At 38.8% G+C, this 22,345-nt stretch overlaps 1 protein-coding gene across 5 annotated transcripts in view; it reads left to right on the top strand.

Moving 5' to 3' along the window:
* The window catches only part of LRBA (LPS responsive beige-like anchor protein), a 358,996-nt gene that overhangs the window by 127,881 nt on the left and 208,770 nt on the right, over nucleotides 1-22,345 (top strand). For all 5 annotated transcript variants that reach the window (XM_035113955.3, XM_035113959.3, XM_035113958.3 and 2 more), the window contains exon 36: nucleotides 3,352-3,460. In XM_035113955.3, coding sequence (XP_034969846.1) covers nucleotides 3,352-3,460 — 109 coding nt within the window. The remainder of the gene's footprint in view (nucleotides 1-3,351; nucleotides 3,461-22,345) is intronic.

Raw genomic sequence — 22,345 nt, forward strand, 5'->3', positions numbered from 1 at the left:
TAAAGTTAACTATTAAGATTGAAGCATGCTTTGTACATTTGAGAACCTTAATAAATATTAAGAACATATTTTTTTTAACAGGCCTCTCTTCTACAGTTAACACCAGCTGCTTTTCTCTTATATGTGACTGGACAGGATATTCATGTACAGATACTGAGGAATATTTATCTGTTTTTCATTCCACTGTTCACCACTTACGCTCTACTGTGCACCATATTGCAAAATTATTCTTCACGAATTTATTATTCTTACTTCAATTATAAACTTTGGTGTATTTACAATTTATGTGACTTTCAAAATGGAAAAAAAGTTGAAGTATCAGTTTTGAATTGGAAAAATAGGTGAATTTTATTGCAGCTTTTGCCAATCTGTTGCCCACCAGATGTTTCAACAACTCTCAACAGCATGATAGTGCTACTAGGAAATGTAGTCCAAAAATACTTGGAGGGCAACAGATGAGCAAAGGCTATTCCACTGGATACTCATACATGTCAAAGATCATGACTCTACATAAAAAATTGTCCAGTAGCACCTTAGAGACCAACTAAGTTTGTTCTGGGTATAAGCTTTCGTGTGCATGAAGTGTGCATGCACGCGAAAGCTTATACCCAGAACAAACTTAGTTGGTCTCTAAGGGGCTACTGGACTATTTTTTATTTATTTTGACTGCGTCAGACCAACACGGCTACCTACCTGAATCATGACTCTACACTTATAGATAGAATACTAAATCATGGTTGTGATCAACCAGTTAAAGAATCTTTCATCTGTTAATTATCTGCCTTTTTTACCTGCCTATATAAAATATCCATATACCTAATTATATTCCTGCTATAACTCCCCCACCCCCACATCCACAATTCTACCAGCTTGCTACCTTATTATCTCTTATTGGTCCTGATTTTCTGTCCAGAACTCCTATATCACCTCTCTTCTCAAAACCCGCTTCTTCCACTAAGCCTTTGGCTTAACCCCTCTACTTTCATCCCCTATTGCAACAATGCTTTGAGAATGTGTAACAGTTGTATGCCTCCCTGGCTATGCCTTTTCTCCTCTCTCTCCACACCATCTTTTGTCAGAATTTAAGTTGTCAGTTCCGTCAGACAGGGAATCTAATTTTGCACTATGTGAGTTGATGGTGATACTATTTCAACAATAAGTAATTGTATCTGTAACTTTTATATGGGTGCATTTTTGAAATATTCAGGGGAATACAACACTTAAAATTTCACAACCAAATTATCATTTATTGTTAGAACGAAAGAGCATATATTTTATACTTTTACCATAACACACTAGGTTCAAAATAGTATTAAAAAGTCCTTTTATTGACACCAATTAAAATAATGACTTTTTCCAAGTTACTTGAAAGAATTATGAGGACAAAACTGGGGTAACATTTCCCCAGTTTTCATTTCTGGAAATGTCAAGTGTAGAACCCTCACCGACACTGAATAACAATTTTTAAAAAAAACCCTCAAGACCACAGCTTTGTCTTGTATGTGTGTTTTTTTTAAAAGTGTATGATGGTCTACTTCTAATAGAAAACTATGTTCTTACAATTAACAAATTCATTTTAATGTTCTGGATTCATAATAGGAATTGCTTTACGAACATGCTAGATAAAACCACAGTACATACCCACTGAGAATAACATCAAACAATGTTAAGGATGTGATGAAAATACAAATGATATCTTGGGGTGTCCTGAAAGGATGGGGAGAATAATTCAGCTGGTGTTTTGAAGATCACATAGAGATTTTACATTCTGTGTTAAAATGTTCACCTATAAAACAAAGTATATTTTTAGAAGTTTGGCTTTTATTGCTTTGAGTTCTGTTTGATCATCTCTGCATGCATTTAAATATCTTTGTGCAAATTGGGAACATCTGCGTTAGTAAACTTAATAGAAAATCTCAGGTTATTTACAGATGACTAAGGCTCTTGCTTTTCAGCTAATGTAAGTCCAGCTCACTTCAATGAGGCCTGTATCAGTAAAGTGCTTTAAGTATCAGATTGTAGTGTTAAGGTTTTGCAAGGGCATGTCAGCATCTTTAAACAGAAAAGAGTTAATGTTTTCGATATTTAAAATGAAAACCAGAGACAGCTAATTCAGCTTCAGTATTATCTAGGAAACTTCGAGTACTGGTTGTCAGTAAAGTAAGCCTGTGCCAGAAAATCATGGTGCTCTTTGCCTGTGGTTTCCATACATTTGCACTGATTCCATTTTCAGCTACCATCCTTTCCTAAAAAAATAGCAGTGGAATATGGGCTCAATTTTTATGTATAGCCTACATTTGGTTAACTGTGCTTGCTTATTATCAAATTGAGCTTCATAACTAAGATTTTTTTTAATGGAATACAGTGTACTGTTTTGGAGAGGTGTATTTTAACTTTAAATATTAAGATTCATCAATAGTGTATATAATTGGTGGTGATTCAAATCAATGCCTGATAGAAAGTTTTGTGTTTGTTTCAATATGAGAATGATTCTGTTGCATGCATGGTAGTCACCATTCATTTAAATAGTAGCCATTCATTTCAATTGAAGGACCCACTCTACTCTATAGCTGCCAAGTCTCCCGTATTCCCTGGGAAACCCCCGTTTTTCCAGCCGTTTCCCGCTAGCAGCCCGGATTTTTTAAAAACCCGTAATTCCCCCAGAATCTTACCGGCTCGGGGAGGCTCCTTCTGCACATGTCTGGAGTCTCTGGACATGCGCAGAAGCGATTTCTGGCGCTGCGGCCATTTTGGAAATGGGCAGAGCATGCGTAGAAGCAACTTCTGGTGCCACTCTGCCCAGTTCCAAAATTGCCGCAGCGCGACTTTCGGTGCCACGCCACGCCGATCCCGGATTTTTCAATCTGGGAGTTGGCACCTATGCTCTACTCTAAAGTAATGTATGCAAATTGGAGTCAAACTTACCCTTTAAGTTAAATGGAAACCCCAAAGCAAATACCAACTTCAGAAGAAGGCTTATCCTCAGGACCACAGCAGGTGAGAAAAAGGGTTTAAATTCCATTTAATTGCCAGTCTTCATTTGTTCTGAACCTATTAATGATCAACCCTTCCAGCTGTTTTTATTTACATTTTTAGAAACCGGCATTTTGATGCAAGAGGTGTTCATCAAGTATATTTTGGGTCACAACCCCCTCTCTCAAAATTAATGACTAAGTACTTCCAGGTGGTGCAATTCCATGCGTGTGTCTGAACATCTGTTGCTGGAGCATATTGCTGGATCTGGATATCAGTGTGTTTATACTGAAAATGCTTTAAAACCTTTGGTGTTTTTTTGTTTTGTTTTTAAAATCCATTGTTACCAATTTGTCCCAAATTTCTTTCTGTTTACAGATTGCTGAGCCAAACCATGAAGGATCATCTGGTGAGAGTTGCAAATGAAGCAGAATTTATCTTGAGCAGACAAAGAGCTGAAGATATTCACAGGCATGCTGAATTTGAGGCAAGTCCCAAATCTTACACAAACCACTAGTATTTCATTCATTCATACGTAGTGGAGTAGTTGACTGAAACATTGGTACCATAGCTATGCCAGATTAAAAATGTAAACACATCAGGTGCCTGCGAAGTTCCGTCTTTAAAATCCCTGCCCATGTTCACCTTTAAATAGTACAAAGAACTCTGAAGTTCTCTTGGATCCAGAGATCATTCACAAATAGAAAAGCATTTCCAGTTGTGCAAGGCAACCCTACTGAATTCCTCCAATTTCCCGGTTCTTCTGCTTCTCTGTGCACTCCATCTTGCACACCCAGAGAGTTCACTAACCATCAGGAGTAACTATGGAGAGAGGAGGGAACTTTTAGCGGGGGTGGAAGAGACAAGAAGGACCCATTATGTGATTGGAGTTCTGCTGTATCTTCTCTGGATCCAGCCCACATTTTGTACTTGTAACCAAGGCTGCTGGTTGGAGGATAGGGATAAAAAGTGCACAGATAAAATTTGGGATGATTTAAAACTTTGTATTTTAACATTCATAATTGACAATGGTGTTCATCCAGTATAACATCTGGTATAATATAGATAAAAGGCTAACTTTAATAAAGCAGTGTGTTGTTTGCAGACTTAAATTTAACTTTGCATTATTTTTTTAAATGAAATATTATTTGGTAATTGCACTTCCCTTTGAGTCATCAGAACGAAAAAATACTTTTAGGCAAACTTCTACTTTTCTTTTTCCATGAAGTCACTTGCGTGATTGCAGTTTGTTTAGTCTTCCTTTGGATAGGGCTGAGCTCCTACACTCTCCCTACTTAGAACACTCTCATTTTCAAAACCAATCTGACTGATTTTTTTTTTTTTTTGCACCAGCCCCTTCATTTGGTCAAATAGGTATAATATTTTACGGCAGTCTGTTTAGTCTGATGCGTTCTAGCGCTGGTCTCATGGATGTTTCACACACAATTGTTGCTGCACACATACAAATTATTTTCCTCTTTATGCATCCCATGACCACATTATCCTTTTTGACGTAGCATTGCAAATGGATCTTATGAACTATAACCTTACCAGTATGATTCCTTAATCCTCTCGTGCTTATGGCTTTCAAAGATATTGTCCCTGACTGTCCTTGTTGATGTGGATTATGTTCTTTATTCTCCTCTCCACTCCTCTACTGGAATTCTTAAGTACTTGATAAAAACAACATGTCGTTGGAATTAAACTTACTGATCTACCTAGATCAGGCTGCTCTTTGTATAAATTTACTCTCTAGCAATCTTTTAGCCATTTCAAAATAAAATGATAGACTGAGAAGAGCTGCTTTTGCACAATGTCTTTAGTGGGGACTGGCAGGGTAAAAGCACCTTAAAGAACCTTACCAGAGTTTGCAGCTGGTACAGAACTGGCAATCAATAAGAAGAGTGGAGCAGCTAAGCTACTAATTTGCATCTAGAGTTAGCTGCTTCTGAATCATCATTTTTTTTTAAGATCACATTTTAGATTTTCTAATTGCTACCATTTCTGTCAACAATTTCAGCATTAAAAAACAAACATGCCTTTAATTTTCTGGGAAAACTTAGTACAAATGTGTATTTGTTCACATGGGGGTTTCTCACAATGACTTTTGGGCAAATAAACGCCTGAGTGGCTTTCACACAAATAAATCCTTAAGTCTGTTCTGTAATAGTATTTCAATTGCCAGTGGCTCATAAAATTGTAGCCATGGAAATGTTGCAGCCTCCAACCAGATATCTACATGTATGAATATACTGCAAACAAAGAAGTCTAAAAGTTATTTTTTTTTGCTGAAGTAGTAAAAAAAAGAGTATTTTTTAATAAACCCAAACTAAATAAAAATAAGGGGTAATTTATTATTGAGGGACAATGAATTACATTGACATGTATTTTAAATTTATTGGATTACTATGGCCACCCGCCCAGTTCAGTACAGAACAAAAAAAGAAATACATCATAAAAATCTAGCTTTTTATTGGATTCTCCCCCCCAAAATTTTGTTTTGCAGTTTTCTTATATAAATGAAACATTGAGGATTTTCCTTATATATTAACACGTAAACTTTTGTTTTAAAATGCATAAGAAGTAGAAAGATTATTTTCCTGGACAGTGGTAATGTTTCTAAAGGCCATCTCTGTGGGTCTCAGGATTCATGCTGTGCATTGTTTAATAAACTGTCTGTACTTCATCTAGACCTAGTTACCCACTCCTGCAAACAGAGATGTTGTCAGATATCTACATCGTCATTTTGTGCTAGTGAAATAGCAGGCAGGTTTCATTTGTTACATCAAAAAAATGAAGGGTTGGTAGACAGTCCTGTGGAGACGAAATATACATCTTTTTTAGTTCATTGCCTGATAATCATTGGAGTCTGACAAAGGTGACAACTTATACACTGGTTTTATGCAGATGCACCATGAGTGACATGGCCTCATTGATTAGGTGAATTGCTCTTCTTTTCCTGCTGCTAACATACCTCTCTGCCCTTTAACTTCACTTTTTTCACATAAGAATGGCTAAATCATGGGAATTTTTTTTTGCTGCATTTCAAAATGCTGCCTCTGTCAGAACTGACCACAATTTTTATTTCTCTGTGTGTTTCTTATGTCTTTGAACTGTCTGCAGGCAGGTGTTGGTTGACACTTCTTGATCTGATGTTGCCTTGACTCTGTTATATCTCAGTGTGATGGCTGAAGGGACTTAATTCACATAATCTTGAACTTAAACAGAAGCTAGACTGCAGAAAAGACAGCACTTCTGTTATACTTATCAGAACTGGAGGAGGCAGCCTTAGTTTTCTCTATTGACCAAGGCATGTTGCTCTTGAACTCACAAGATATCCATATGTTTCAGCAGAAATTAGTTTTGGAAAGAGAAGCATTATGCTGCTTGGAAAAAAATGTGTGAAGGAATAGATAGGAGTTAAGACTCAGTCATGAACATATCATGAATCCAAATGTAGCAGAATTATTCAGAACAAGCTATAACTAAAATCATGTAGTGATTTGCTGTAACACTGTCACACTTAAGAGCAAGTTAATTCTGTTATCAAATCATGCAAACATAAGGGACCATGTTCACACATAACAATAAAATGTGATTTAACTCTTAGTTCTGCTGTTTAAAATGCCCTGAAGAAAATTTTGAAATAAAAGAGTGAGGTTATTTTTATATTAAAGCACAAAACAGCACACAGTATGCATTTAGATCATCATTTTCATAATAAGCACAAGACTTTATCTTTTAAAAATATGTATCTTTTAAGAATGAAACCAACTTCTGAAGACATCTGAAGGCAGCCCCGTACAGGGAAGCCTTTTAAAGTGTAATGTTTTATTATGTTTTTATATATGTTGGAAGCTGTCCATAGTTGCTGGGGCAACCCAGTCTGATTGGTGGGGTACAAATAATAAAATTATTATTATTATTATTATTATTATTATTATTATTATTATTATTATTATTATTATTATTCCATTTAAGCATTGGCAAAGAGAAAGGGCAGAACTTTGGTGGGTTTTTTTGTCTGTGCTGATTTTTCTCAATGCCCACACAATCCTACTGCATGCAGGGATCCTTTGATAGTGGGTGCAGTAGACTTGGGGGCATTGCACAATTAATTTGGAATGAGCAATATTTTTTACGACTTCCCCAGGCTAAATCTGGAGTGACTTGAACCTGGTTTTTATTATTATTTAAAGGGAAGTATATGAAATATTCATAGATACTGTGAATGTTTATAGGTACCACAAATACAAAGTATTCTTTTAGGGTTTTCTATGAACATCTCCTGCAAAATTGTGGTGACGCAGCATCCTTCCCCTCACTTTTTCCATGACATGACTGCCATGACCTCTTAAAAGTAAATGGTAAACATGCGTACTGGAAAATAGGTGTAGCACCATGTCACTTCATGCAAGGGGGAAAAATGTGAAGCACCCCAAACAGAAATGGGTCTCGATCCCTGGCAATGTCCCTTCAAGTAGTAAGCTTATGTTAATAACAGTGTGCATCCATTTTTGGATTATGTGTTCGAGCACTAGCTGTTGGTGGTTTTATTAGGAGCTCTGAGAATCAGTGATACAGTGATTTGCACATCAGCTTTGGGCACTTGTTGTCTACACACTGATAGTGGCTCTCTAAGGTGTCAGGCAGGTCATCCTCGCTGGGGCCTTCTGCATGCAAAGTGGATGTTTAATAGTCCCAATTGTGACTAAGTGATTAAGAGACAAGCATAAGAATGTTAAATATAAAGTGATGAACAAAGAAAATAGAAGTGTGAATAAAATGTACCGTATTTCATTTTATAATGCTTAGTTCAGATGTTGATGGCTTGTGACTGGCCAGTCAGTTTCTCAGTAGTATAAGCAGCTATTCTTCAAAATGGCAGCAGGTTTTCTACTCTCTCTCTCTCTCCCCCCCCCCCTTTTTAGATATTTACACAGGTTACAGTTTTTGTGGTTTATAAGTAAGGCATGCATCGTTTCCTTTTTGTTGTGATGTCTTTACTGAAATTATGCATTTGTCGCAATTTGCAATAGTCTTATGTTCTGATTATTAGCAGTTTGTCAATATAACTGGGATATTCATTGGATTCTTCTTTGTTGTAAATCATATTAGGCAGCTAACTTCTCTGCATGATTTCCCTTCAATAATTAAATCTAGCATTTCCAGCTGCTGTAAAATTTGTTGCCCTTTTCCCTTCAGTTATGTTTCTTCATGCGTATTAGTTGGACTTCTCTATGGCCCTAATTTTCACCCTGTGCCGATTTATAGGCTATAGTTATGCAGCAATAAGCTGTTCATGTTTTGGTTTATGGCTTATGTTGAATATGAATGTAAATGTAGTCATGCCTTGCTCAAAAGGTACAGGTAGTTTCTAGCTTATTTCATGTGTCCTCCTCTGCAAAAATAAAATAAAAACATGTTTTCTGCGAGTCTTCCCTTTCCGTATAGCTAAGCATCAGATATGCTTTATCTATTAAATCTTAGCTTTTGAGTAGCCTTGAGAAACATTTCCTGTATTGTCACACATGAACATGTTTGAACTCTCTCTTATGTAAAAAGAAGGCAAAATAATTAAGTCAATAATCATAGGAACAGTTTATTAGGAGCAACCAATACAGTGGCATCTCGGGTTACAGACACTTCAGGTTACAGACTCCGCCAACCCAGAAATAGCACCTTGGGTTAAGAACTTTACTTCAGAATGAGAACAGAAATTGTGTGGCAGCAGCGTGGCGGCAGCGGGAGGCCCCATTAGCTAAAGTGGTACCTCAGGTTAAGAACAGTTTCAGGTTAAGAACGGACCTCCGGAACGAATTAAGTTCTTAACCAGAGGTACCACTGTACTGGAAATCAGCCCCTAAGCCATTACATCTTCTTACAGCATTAGTAATACCATCACATAGCTGTGAGGTAGGATAAGCACAGACCATAATTCGTGCCAGGCAGAGGTGGCAACAGGATTTCCTGGGCTGGGTATACTGTATGTGGATCGGGTCCCATGCATCCCCTCCCAGATCTATATACGGTATATTTGTATGTTAATATATGTATTAACATATGTGTATTAACATATATTAACCTAGCCTACCTCACAGGGACGCTGCAAATATAAAAGCCGGAAAGAGAGGGAAACATGCACAGTGTTTAGCTCCTGAGTGGAAAAGCAAAATAGAAATATATGTTATGCAACTATGTTGCACATAGTTAAAGTATGGAATCAGCTCCCATGGGAGACAGTGATGACCTCTGAAGAGGATTCAGCAAATTTATGGAGGCCAAGGCTATCAATAGCAAGATAGCACTTTGATTCATCTTACAATTTCCCTATCATTCTCCTTTCTATATTTAGCTTGTTTGTGCATCTAAGGGATGAGGGCTGCTAATGTAAAACCGTGAACTTCGAGGAAAAAGAGGGAAAGTATTTGTAGGATGATGCTTTTTCAGCCGTACTGGACTAGTGCAGATTCATTTTAAAAGTGTGATTCCATACAATAAAATGTAGATAGGAGAAAACGTACACTATTGGCTGGGGGGGGGGGGGAGAGATGGCATTAAAAGGTGGGAAATAAGAGGTTTTTGTTGAGATAATTTGTGTGCTCTCTGTGTTTGTGTATTATGCATGTAGAACAAGTGCAAGTGAGGCTTCCAGACATCCGGTGAAATCTCTGTCCCTAAACTGTAGGGCTGTACTGACTTTATTATTATTCAATTTGGGGGGGGGGAAGCATTTCACCTTAAAACGTTGTGTTAAGGGCTTTCCATTTTCACTCAAGCTCCAAATTGCAACTGTTAAGGGCAATGTAGATACTGGTATGGTACCCAGTGATAATTCAGGCTTCCCCACTGCTTGGAGCTGGATGACTGTTAACGGCAGAAGAGTGAGCAGTGCAGTTTATAGATACATCAGGCATAGTATATTAGCTGTGTAGGTAAGAAGTGTTTGGGGAAGCTGCACCTGAAGAAATTCTGACTGGAAATTCACCACACATTGCCGTGGTGAGGAAAATACACTGCATTTCATTGAAGCATCAGACAGAAATTCATAGCTGTTTACATCCCTGCTAGCTGGGGGTGTAGTCTGGCTTGGTTGCCCACTTGCTAATCCAGAGGCTTTTTAAATTTATATCCCTCCCCATGCCTTTCAAACTGTTTTTGCTCATCTGTAATTTCTTCTCCGTCTCTCCTTTCACACTTAATTTGTATCTTATCCCATGCACCCAAACTGCCACATTCTTTCATAACGTTAATGCCAAATTATTATTGGTTTTACTTTATAAATTATCCTTTAGCTCTTTCTGACTTCCATCAGCATCTTCTCCATGCCTTTCCCCGAGATGTGGGATACCTTCCTCCCTTGTGTATCCTCCCTAGATTTTTCTGACTTTAGCCACCATACAGGAAGATGCCAGCGCGCTGGCAATCGGGTCCAACCAAAAGGCTATAGCTCAGCCAGGGGGATCAGCTGAACCCCCTTGCGCTCGACTGAATCTTCTCTCACAACAGGTTCATATTGAGCATGTGAGGGGGGAATCCTTATGAATTCTCATTACCTACAAATATGACTTTTTAATTTAGCTGGTTTGTGAAATTCAATGAAAACTACAAACATGTTACACAGCTATTAGGGGGGGGGGAGAACATGGCAGATGTTCCCCTTGAGGAAATATGTCGAACTCTTATCCAAAGGTGAAATTATAATCACACCACACTCTACAAGTTATACATTTGATGCGTAACTGATGTAGTGCTTACACGTGAATGTAAAGGGATGAACAAACTAGCTACTTTCTTGTTAAGTTTCGCAGAAATTAATAAAAAATACTATTTAAAAGATGGAATTGAAAAAATAAAGACATTGCTGGATTTGGATCAGTGTAATTCATAAAAGACTAATGGGTTGTTTTAAAAAGGATGACAGTGTTTGGCGAAGCAGCATGACGTTATAGTAGAGACTTCCTTTTGTAAAAGATCTTCTGCTTTAAATTCTGAAGAAGCTAGTAATGGTTATGCTTTTTATATAATAATTTTCATATGTTGTTAGCTACTAACTATGAAGAAAGTATATTTTAATTATGGTCAACAACATTTTCAGCATTATTTTTTTTAAACTGGGATAATCTTGTAACAGTACAATGGGGGGTGGGGTGGGATGCTTAGTTTTTCAGCTGAATAATAATTTAAAAATACGATAAAGTTTAGCATTTGCTGCCAAAACTGAGCCAGGCCAATGTTTAAGTAGGATGAGAGGAGTTTATTCAAGACATATGCATGGGCACAACTAGATGTTACATAGGAGATCCACAATCTGGATCTCCCTTCCTGATTTCCGTTATTTTTGTTTATTTTAATCAATTTGTATCCTGCCCTTCAAAAACTTTTTTTTAATTTGCATTAAATGATACTAAGATTAAATCAATGGAAACCAGCAACAGTAAGACTGGAATCCTATAGGATATTTCAAATCTCCTCCCCTGAGGACACACAGAGAGGTATTCCATTGGAGAGGAAGATACTGTATGACTCCACAATACTCCTTCTACCTCCAGAAACCTTTACATCCTTTGCCTTACCCAATAGCATTCCCAGTTACCCAGCATACCCTCTTGGTGTGTGTATGGCATTGTGTTTCCCCCGCTATCATTGGAAACAGTGGAAAACAATGGGCGGGAAACTGAATGGCTCTCTCTCTCACCTACAGGCTGAAAAGGACAAATGTGGATGGAAGTACATTAGGGCACTGTAAAAGGTTGTTCATCCACCTTTGGTTCTCCCCCCTCCCTCTTTGAATTGCTCTGTAGAAATGTGTAGTAAAACAGTATGTAAGAGTAGCATAAAAGCAATTTATCAAGTAAAACTATTAAAAGGCCTGGGTTTTGAGATCAAGTAGATAACTTTGCAAGATGTTAACATTTTGGGGTTGCATCAGATCATGATTATTATATTGCTGGGGGAGGGCCCAGCTGCTCTTTGCCTAGCATACTTTCCTCTACAGAGCAAATAGCAACTTCAGGAGAAGGGAAAACAGCATTTTATTCTCACTGCAGGACTGTGAGTTTTGGAGGATAAAAGAGTTCCTGGCTCATGGCCACTTGGTGAGCTCCATGGGAATTTGAACCCTTTCCCGGTTTAGTTCCAACACTCTGTCTGCAACACTGCACACTTCTTGTATGATGTAAATGTATGTTTAGTGCAGATACAGCAGCATGGCTGATGTCTGAGGTTGAATAGTCCTCTTCATAGAATAAGAAAGAGAAGGAGCATTGTTGGTACTGTTCTTCTTTGATCTATGTGTCTGGGTTGTTGGCTACTGCTGAGAAGTAACTGTTCCATATTAAGTTGTCTGTAAGCAAGAATAAATTTTCCTATGGGAGATTATTGATAAATCTTAAGAGAGTTCTCATTTTTTCCTGCTCCATTGTCAGAGTGGTGCAAGAATTTTAGCTATAGGTGATCATAGGGAGTGACCTAAATTGATTTAGCTAGTTCTGTGATCATACCTTGCCTCTGTGCTTTGTGTCAGTACACAGCTACGCTTTGGCGGCCCCAAATGTAACTAGTATGGACTGGTTAAGGATCTATGAGAAAGAATCCACAGAGTAGTTCCAGCAGGGGCATAAAGTTATAACAAACCTTTAATTAATTAGAGCCTATTTTCTAATGTCCTCTTGTCCTAAAGTCTAATTTGTGTCAGAATCTTGCCCATCCCGAACCAAGGGAGGCCTCCTCTGTGGAAAAGTCCTGGGACCTTGCAGAGAATCACAGTGCAGATGAAAAACCTAAGGAACCCTCAAATGTCCTAAGGTAGTGGAGTGCCTCGTGTCATGCATGTCTCACCTGATCATAGCCCAAGCCCTGAGTCTCAAATATCATCCAGGCTCAAGCTCAGAGTTGGCATATGTGTGCCTGCCTGCCTGCTAGAGGTCTCCTTAGATGCAAGGCCTTTTTGGGAGGAGGGAAAAGACTCCACTGTGAATAGCAGCCCAGCAGATGAACAGGAAGAAGAGGAGCTAGCAGTGAGGATTTAAGTCTTTCCGTCGCCTCTGGAGCCTTGATAGATTAAAAGCTTGTTGTTGAACTCATAGCCTCCTGCTCCAGAACTTACACAGCTCTGGAATTCCCTGCTTGGCCCCAGCACCCTCATTTGGTGCTGATCATGGACAGTTTGTTTAAGCACCATCATGTTATTGAACAATAGATTGGGCATGGTAACTGGTAGGAAGAGAAGGAAGATAGGAATAGAAACTATTAAAACATGGGAACATACTGTGCTAGATTTGAATGTGATCACATTCAAGGTATGTTTTTAACGTTTCAAGTCTCACTTACCTTAGAATGGGCATTCTTAGATTGAAGCATTCTTAACTAACCTTTTAATCTAAAAGAGTAGCGCTACCTGCCAGTACAAAGCCCTTGATGGCTTGGGACCTAGGTATTTGTAGAAGTGCCTTTCGCATTATCTGCCAACCCATTCCGTAAGATTTTCTGATGGTTTCGTTGTCAGCCATGGTCAAGTATGTGATGATGCAGTGCAAGTCCCTCCCTGCTACGACACCCCACTTGTAGAATTCCTTCTTTTGTAGGTACAATTGTCCCCCTTGCTGGCTTCTGTTTTACATCAGCTGAAGACATCTGTTTCTTTTGGTTTTGGTGCACAGGTGTTGGTTGGTTGGTTGTTATGTTAGCTATAACTGCTGAATTTGCAAAAAAGAATCACTGTATTAGTAGGTGTGTGGCTTTAATGTTGTTGTTTTGATATACAGTATGTATTAATGTTTTATACCTCATTGGGAACCTTTGCTGAAGGGAAGTTCAAAAATGTAATAAATAATAATTGCAGAAAATACATCCACAGTTATAAACCACAATACATTTAAGCATGGTTTTGAATTAAACATGAAGTATAGATGGTAGTCTTAACCAATTGTGCAAATGTAATTGGAATGAACACTTTCATTTATAGAAATCTCTAATAAGTCAATACAGTACACCTCAAATTATCTTTCAGCTTGAAACTGCTAATAACAAAATGGCTGTTTAAACAGGTTTTAATTCTAGTCAATGTTCAGTCAGTATTTATAATGCCAAAATTACTAAAAACATAAATATCCTTAGATTCTTCTATCAAGCCATGAAGAAGTGAATTATTGAAAAGATAAAAATAAATTTGTTTGCTTTCTGTCAGAGTTCATATCCACAGCCAACCTTGATAGAAGACCAGAATGATTTAGACAAGTTTGCTTTGGAGATTCATAACATATGCTTGCTGGACAGAATTGAGTTATCTGTGCTCTGGAGAGTAAGTTATTGTAGCAGGAGCTGACAGAGATGAAGATAACTGAGGGAAATTCAATTACCTTTTAGTGTTTTCCTTCTAATAGGATTCTTAATGTGAAAAAGATCCTTAGATGATGCGCCTCTGTTGCTTGGTGAGATCTACTTTGATACGTGCCTCCAGAATAGTGAACTCTCCTTTCTAGGCCTTCATTAGGAATGAAACATGTGACTGCTTCTTAAATGTTGTTTTAGATTTCAGGGATTAGATCAAACATTGTCAGTGGTAGACCACATATTCTTTCTTAAAAAAAACAAATCGTTATTTTTAAATGCTGCTTCTTAGTTTAGAGCACTATGAAATAAGAAGATTGCATGTGCATTTACTGGTCCTTATCATCTACCACTATAATCATGTTGAATCCTTTTGCTAAATACACTTCAACAGTACTTCCTGTATTGAGCAGTGAGACTGAAATTTGTTCTTGTTCAGGTACCTAGGCTCTCAATGAAAGAAATACAGTTCTTTTGAATAAAATGATCGCCACATGTTTGTGAGAACCTATGTCAAATATATTGCCTTAAATAATATCTGAATGAGATATTTTACAACAGTTTCTTGTTTTTCCTCTTTTTTCCCTGGCAACAACTGTTTTTTGTGTGAGGCAGCCTGATAAGACTTCAACAATACCTCATGGATGCAGAGGATACAGCAGCAAAGTTAGACCAAAAGTATAGTTTACGCAAGTCCCTGAATCTTATTGCTAGAAGAGAAAACTGAGACGGAACATGGTGGCTGGAATGCACCCAGGGGCGTAGGCAACTCATCTTGGCATTAAGACTACCAGAGTAGATTATTCATCTCCTTCTGTCTGCCTATGATAATGCCATTCTTAAGAGTGCAAGCATTGTATAGTTATTAGGAAGTTTTTAAAACAATTGCTCAGCTTAAGTAGGGTAGAGGTAAACTTATATGTCTTAACACTCTAGTACCTGGTACCAATCTTGTGTTTCTACCCTGCCATGTGGAAACTTTCAACCCACAAGTAATTGTCACAAGTGGCTGTTGCTTTGTCACATCTACCCATGTATGTACAAAGGAGCCATGGCTTAATGTGGCTTTATAAAACATTTCTATCTAATGGTGGGTTGCATGTATACACAGAAGTATATCCTTTGTGAAGAATTTGTAGAGCATGCCTTGGCTCTCACTTTATCCAGATCAAAGGTTTTTTTTTGGACGGCTGATTTTCTTTTCAGATTTTGAGCTGTATAAATATGGCTCAGCCCTGCAGTCAGTTCAAAAAAAGAGGATCTTGGGGAAAGATAGCACCATAAGAAAGTATATTCCTTTCAGTGTTCTAGCTTGATTGATTTGATGAAAGCATGATGTACTGTGAGGGGACGAAGCAGTTAATATGATTAGTTGTAATTTAGTTATCGTAAACACATTTGCAATCTGATTTTGTAACTGATGTAGTTTTTTTTTCCTTTTGGGTACTCTGTATGTACTTGAGCAGAAAATAAAAGCATCTTAGTTTGTGTAACGGGCCACCGATAAAAGTAAACATTTGTGTGTGTGTGTGTGTGTGTGTGTGTGTGTGTCTGTACCTTTCAAAAACAGTCTAAAATATTTAGTAAGCACTCTTTTTTGCAAAAGGGATGTAGTTTTTTGAAGCTTGTGTTTATTTCTGATTTTCAGCTAGGGTAGAGTCCCCCCCCCCAATAGGCTTGTTGATTTGTTGTTTCTGTCTGGCCACAAGCTGTAGCTGCTTGTGTATTTTAGAATCCTACTATCATGAAGTTTCTGATTACCTGCCAGCAACTTCCGTTAATTTTGGGTTGCCTTGTGTGAGCAGAAGAACACTTTTTCATCTAACCTTCCCCTGCCCACTGATTTTCCTCTTCTAACTACAGTCTGCATGTCCCATCTCCTACCACTCTGGAAAGCCTTACCGGCCCTCAGGTAGGTTTTGGGAGAGATAGGAAACAACAGTGGAGGGGAAGAAATTGGGTTTTTAACATGAGCAGAACTCACCTTCCACTTACCAGAATCTTGCTTGAATATTGTTCGCAGTAATCTTTAGTGGTAATTTTGTGCCATGGACGTGAAGAAACTTTGAAAGCCTAGTGTCAGGTACTCTTTACAAAAGAGATGCTCTTTGTATATATCACCTTGTTTAAACTCAGTGTTTCATAGTTTTAAGCATACAAATAAACACCAGGAGGTTTCCTACTGTATTTCCTTTTCATAGCTACAATATAGCTACAGTACAGCAACAGAAGAAACATTTATTTCATTATCCCCAGAGGGGTGGCCATGTTGCAGAAAAAAAGGAGTGTTGTGCTGCTTGATGGACTATCACATTTATTTCGGCATCAGCTTTTGTGGGCTGCTGTCCACTTCACCAGATGAGTGATACGTCCAACGATACAACCACACCTGACTCATCAGACAAGAGTCACAACTTAAGAATTTCCACCAGCATTTCTCAAACTACACTACCCACCCAAAGAAGGTTGTTGGTGGGGCAGGAAGAGAGAGAAAAATAGATCTACAAGGCTGGACTGGTACCTAGGAACAATATACTGCAGTAGAGAAAAGGACAGAACATTTATTATCACTTAACAATTTTCACCTGAAACCAATGGCACACTTCCCTCTCACAGGCCCTTGTTGGTAGGCCTATGGGTGTTTACAGACAGGCCCCAGCTAAGACAGCTACTCATCAGCAACTACAGACACATAGTGATATAGCAGAGATATGAACGCAGGGACTAACCGCTGCTGTAGATGCAGATAATAATAACAATAAAGATGACGACTGTGTCCCCATGTCTACTCTGGCATCACTGTTACAAGGCTTCAGTGTGTCATCCACCTTGTCAGGGATCCATTCACTCGTTCATCTTTCAGTCCACAGTGTGGGTGCAGCTTTTTGAGCCAATTGAAGTTTCTGAGCACTTTTCAAAGGCAGCTCCACGTAGAATGTGTTATAGTAATCCAAACATCCTGCCCAAAGAAGAGTTCTGAAGAACTTGGAAGCTTGTTTGCTGTTTTGTCACACATTTGTGACACAAACCTGCCAGGAATGTGTCCTTGAACTGTGATAATCCCTCTTGTGTGTGTAAGGGATGTAGTCTAGTGTACAAAGATTAAGGTATCATCCATTGCTCTGCCTACTTTTGCATCTGGCCCAATCCACTTTTTCCCACTCTGCCCCACCTACCATTAACATGTGGTCCCTAGGTGGTGAACCATGAAGTGAAGTGGCCCTCAGGATGAAAAAAGTTCCCTACCTCAATTTTAGTTGGTCTTAATACAGTCATACCTTGGAAGTTGAACGGAATCCGCTCTGGAAGTCCGTTAGACTTCCAAAACGTTCAGAAACCCAAGCGCTGCTTCTGATTCGCTGCAGGAAGCTCCTGCAGCCAATTGGAAGCCGCGGAAGCCATGCTGGGCATTCGGCTTCTGAAAATCGTTTGAAAACCAGAACACTCACTTCTGGGTTTCGATCGTTCAGGAACCAATTTGTTCAGGAGCCAAGGCATTCGAGATCCAAGGTACGACTGTACAGTATATGATATTGCCACAGTATGATTTTTGCATTCTCTTTGTTAGAATTCTACTATATATCTAATTGATGCCTTTCTTATGGAGCATCTACCTTTCAGTGAGAAGGACACAGAGAAAGCAACTGCCTTATGCACAAATTAAATCTCAAAGGAAGTAGAATAGAGCAATTATTAAATTGAACATGCAATCTTATCTATATGCTTATATCATTGTGTTACCTATAGAAAACATATTCTTATCGTCATGTAAAAATATCAACCCTTTTTTCACTAGCGCCAGCATATCACATTACTGTGCTTTATAGAACTTTCCTTGTACTGATTATAGTGCTTTAATCAGATAGTTTAGTGCTTTAATGAGATAGTGCTTTAATCAGATAGTTTAGTGCTTTAATGAGATAGTCTTAACACTTTATTTTCTATAGACCCTTGGGGTGTGGAGGGGGGCTACTACTACTATGTTAATAATAACCCGGATCCCCTAAATATGGCGAAGCAATGAGACCACAACAGATTTCTGTAACAAATAGCTTTCAAAAAAAGTTAATTTATATGCAGATCCTGAATCTTCAGATCCGTTAAGGGCTAGATAAATGATGATGATGCAGGGGGCGGAGGCTGCAGGTTGCAGAGATGAAAAGCCAATACATTGTATTCAGTCCATTAAAACAAGAAGAAATAGAAAAGATACCTTGATAAGTGTTCTGCCTGTGTTAACCTTGATGGCTATTATCGGGGGAGGGGAAAAGGGGCATGCTGCTATATCTATTTCATTGGCTTGGGCTTTTTCATGCTGAAAGAAATCAATACTTTGAGTCGTTGGATGACAGAAGCATCACTTCAGAATTGAAGGTGGCTGTCAGACATTGTCATTGGTTGACTTTTGTTTGCTATTGAGGTTTTAAGCTTTCATTTTTCTAAGTCTTATTCAGGAGCTTTGGAAGATTTCCCTGGGTGGCATTTCTAGTTCAGACTTTAAATGGAAGGTTAAAGGTCAAGTGCAAAAGATCTAACGGAAAAATGCAGGAGCTTGTTCCATTTACTAAAATCTGTGGTTTGGATGGGAATTTGCATTTGCAGGTGGTATGTTTTTATTTCCCCTCGGATTGCTTTTTCTCTTCTTAATGATACCCTTATGGGAAATGGTTAGCAATCGTTAGCTTGCATATAGTTTCTTTAAAAACAACAACACTCAACTTAGTATTATTCAACGTAGTATAGGAATATTTAACATACACGGAAACATTTGTTTTCAAACATTTCTCTGTTTCTCTATACTCAGTAATACTTCTAGGAATATCCTAGTAGGCTAGAATAATCATTAGTCAAAGCAGAGAATTACCTTATTTCTCCATCCTTAATTGTTTTTCTTGCAAATTGTTGTTTCCCTTGATTTTTACCATGTCTTGACTCCTCTTTTTGTAACACATTTTGTATGGCATTTTATCAGTGCTTATTTTTTGGGGGTTCTCAAGGGTATGTAGTACCCTGCACCTTTCCCCCCAAATGACAAAGCATGGCACTTACTGTAATAACTTCATTGTGAGTACTGGCACCTTTTTTTCAAAAAAGAAAAAAGCACTACATTTTATTATAATAAGGTCAATTATACTGGCCTTTTGTTGAAAAACCATCAGTTTAATATTGTTGCCATAGTATTAAACACTTGAATACCTTTATAGGATCTGACTTAGTATAACCAAATGTTAAATTCCTATTTAAGCTCTGACTTAGTATATGAAAATTAAGCCAATGGACTGCTCTCAAAATGTTGGGTTATATTCAGCATCATGTGAGCAAATTGGGTGGGACTTTCCCATTCTGTCTCCCTCCCTATGTCACCAAATCTGCTCCAAAGGATCCTGCAACCCTATAGAGCAGATTTTGGCAATGTGCAGGAGGCTGCCACGGTGTGTATGTGTGTGGTGTGTGTAAAAAGGAAAGTCCCGCTGTGCAAACAAAAGTCTGTTGCATGAGTAGGCTGATACCACTGGATGTCACCCACTATTAACATAAACTCTAGAGTCATAATCATTCTTCCTTTGATTACATCTTCTGAAAGTACTAGGGGCTGCTTACCCTGCTCACATTGCTTGCCTATCACACTGGCTTACCTGGTCTTGATGGGGATAAAGAAGTAGTTAGCTGGTTGGATGCGCTAGCCTTCCTTGTACATAGTGAAACAAAGTGAAACAAATCAAATAGTGCACAGATGCACTGAACAGACAAAAGAACATGCATCTTCACACAGCACATAGTTAAACTATGATATTTGTTACTGTCTTTGTCCAAGGAGAGACAAGAGGGTCTTCTTAAATGAGCAATGCAAAGAAATAGAGGAAAACAATAGAATGGGGAAAACCAGAGATCTGTTCAAGAAAATTGGAGATATGAAAGGAACATTTCGTACAAAGATTACCATAATCAAGGACAAAAGTGGTAAGGACCTAACAGAAGCAGAAGACATCAAGAAGAGGTGGCAAGAAGACACAGAGGAATTATACCAGAAAGATATGGAGATCTCGTACACCCCAGGCAGTGTGGCTGCTGACCTTGAGACAGACATCTTGGAGAGTGAAGTCAAATGGGCCTTAGAAAGCACTGCTAATAACAAGGCCAGTGGAAGTGATGATATTCCAGCTGAACTATTTAAAATTTTAAAAGATGATGCTGTTAAAGTGCTACACCCAATATGCCAGCAAGTTTGGAAAACTCAGCAATGGCCAGAGGATTGGAGAAGATCAGTCTACATCCCAATTCCAAAGAAGGGCAGTGCCAAAGAATGCTCCAACTACCGCACAATTGCGCTCATTTCACACGCTAGCAAGGTTATGCTTAAAATTCTACAAGGCAGGCTTGGGCAGTATGTGGACCGAGAACTCCCAGAAGTGCAAGCTGGATTTCGAAGGGGCAGAGGAACCAGAGACCAAATAGCAAACATGCGCTGGATTATGGAGAAAGCTAGAGAGTTCCAGAAAAATGTCTACTTCTGCTTCATTGATTATGCAAAAGCCTTTGACTGTGTCGACCACAGCAAACTATGGCAAGTTCTTAAAAGAATGGGAGTGCCAGATCACCTCATCTGTCTCCTGAGAAATCTCTATGTGGGACAAGAAGCTACAGTTAGAACTGGATATGGAACAACTGATTGGTTCAAAATTGGGAAAGGAGTACGACAAGGTTGTATATTGTCTCCCTGCTTATTTAACTTATATGCAGAATTCATCATGCGAAAGGCCGGACTAGATGAATCCCAAGCCGGAATTAAGATTGCCGGAAGAAATATCAACAACCTCAGGTATGCAGATGACACAACATTGATGGCAGAAAGTGAGGAGGAATTAAAGAACCTTTTAATGAGGGTGAAAGAGGAGAGCGCAAAATATGGTCTGAAGCTCAACATCAAAAAAACCAAGATCATGGCCACTGGTCCCATCACCTCCTGGCAAATAGAAGGGGAAGAAATGGAGGCAGTGAGAGATTTTACTTTCTTGGGCTCCTTGATCACTGCAGATGGTGACAGCAGTCACGAAATTAAAAGACGCCTGCTTCTTGGGAGAAAAGCAATGACAAACCTAGACAGCATCTTAAAAAGCAGAGACATCACCTTGCCTACAAAGGTCCGTATAGTTAAAGCTATGGTTTTCCCAGTAGTGATGTATGGAAGTGAGAGCTGGACCATAAAGAAGGCTGATCGCCGAAGAATTGATACTTTTGAATTGTGGTGCTGGAGGAGACTCTTGAGAGTCCCATGGACTGCAAGAAGATCAAACCTATCAATTCTGAAGGAAATCAGCCCTGAGTGCTCACTGGAAGGACAGATCGTGAAGCTGAGGCTCCAATACTTTGGCCACATCATGAGAAGAGAAGACTCCCTGGAAAAGACCCTGATGTTGGGAAAGATTGAGGGCACAAGGAGAAGGGGCCGACAGAGGACGAGATGGTTGGACAGTGTTCTCGAGGCTACCACCATGAGTCTGACCAAACTGCGGGAGGCGGTGCAAGACAGGAGTGCCTGGCGTGCTATGGTCCATGGGGTCACGAAGAGTCGGACACGACTAAACGACTAAACAACAACAATTTGTTACTGTAAGATGGCTATCAGCTTGGATGCAGTGTTCAAAACTCCCATTGTTCTAGGTGCATTTTGTGACGGGGAATTTCATTAGTGCGAGCAGTTTCTGAGCTCTGGGCGTAGTAGTACACCTAAGATTTAAGATTAAAAATGCAGAGTGGAAGGAAATGAGGGCCTTTTTCTGTCGTCCCACTTCCAGCTACTCTCTGAAGGCTGGAGAAGAAAATATAAGGGGGTGGGCAGGGGAAGGACTAGACCATGTGAAAAATGAACATAATATTTTAGCTGCAGTTCATTCATTTTCAGCTTTGTATTCTTGTTATTAAAAAGTGTGCCTAGACATTCCATTGTTGTGCCCATAACCTAGGTTTAAGGTGCCATTTAGATCCTAGCTTTCATATCTCAGTTTCTAACTCTGCTTGGATGACTTTAGAAGGGTACCTA

The sequence above is a fragment of the Zootoca vivipara genome, chromosome Z1 (genome assembly GCF_965207765.1).
Source record: "Zootoca vivipara chromosome Z1, rZooViv2.hap1.1, whole genome shotgun sequence".
NCBI lineage: Eukaryota > Metazoa > Chordata > Lepidosauria > Squamata > Lacertidae > Zootoca > Zootoca vivipara.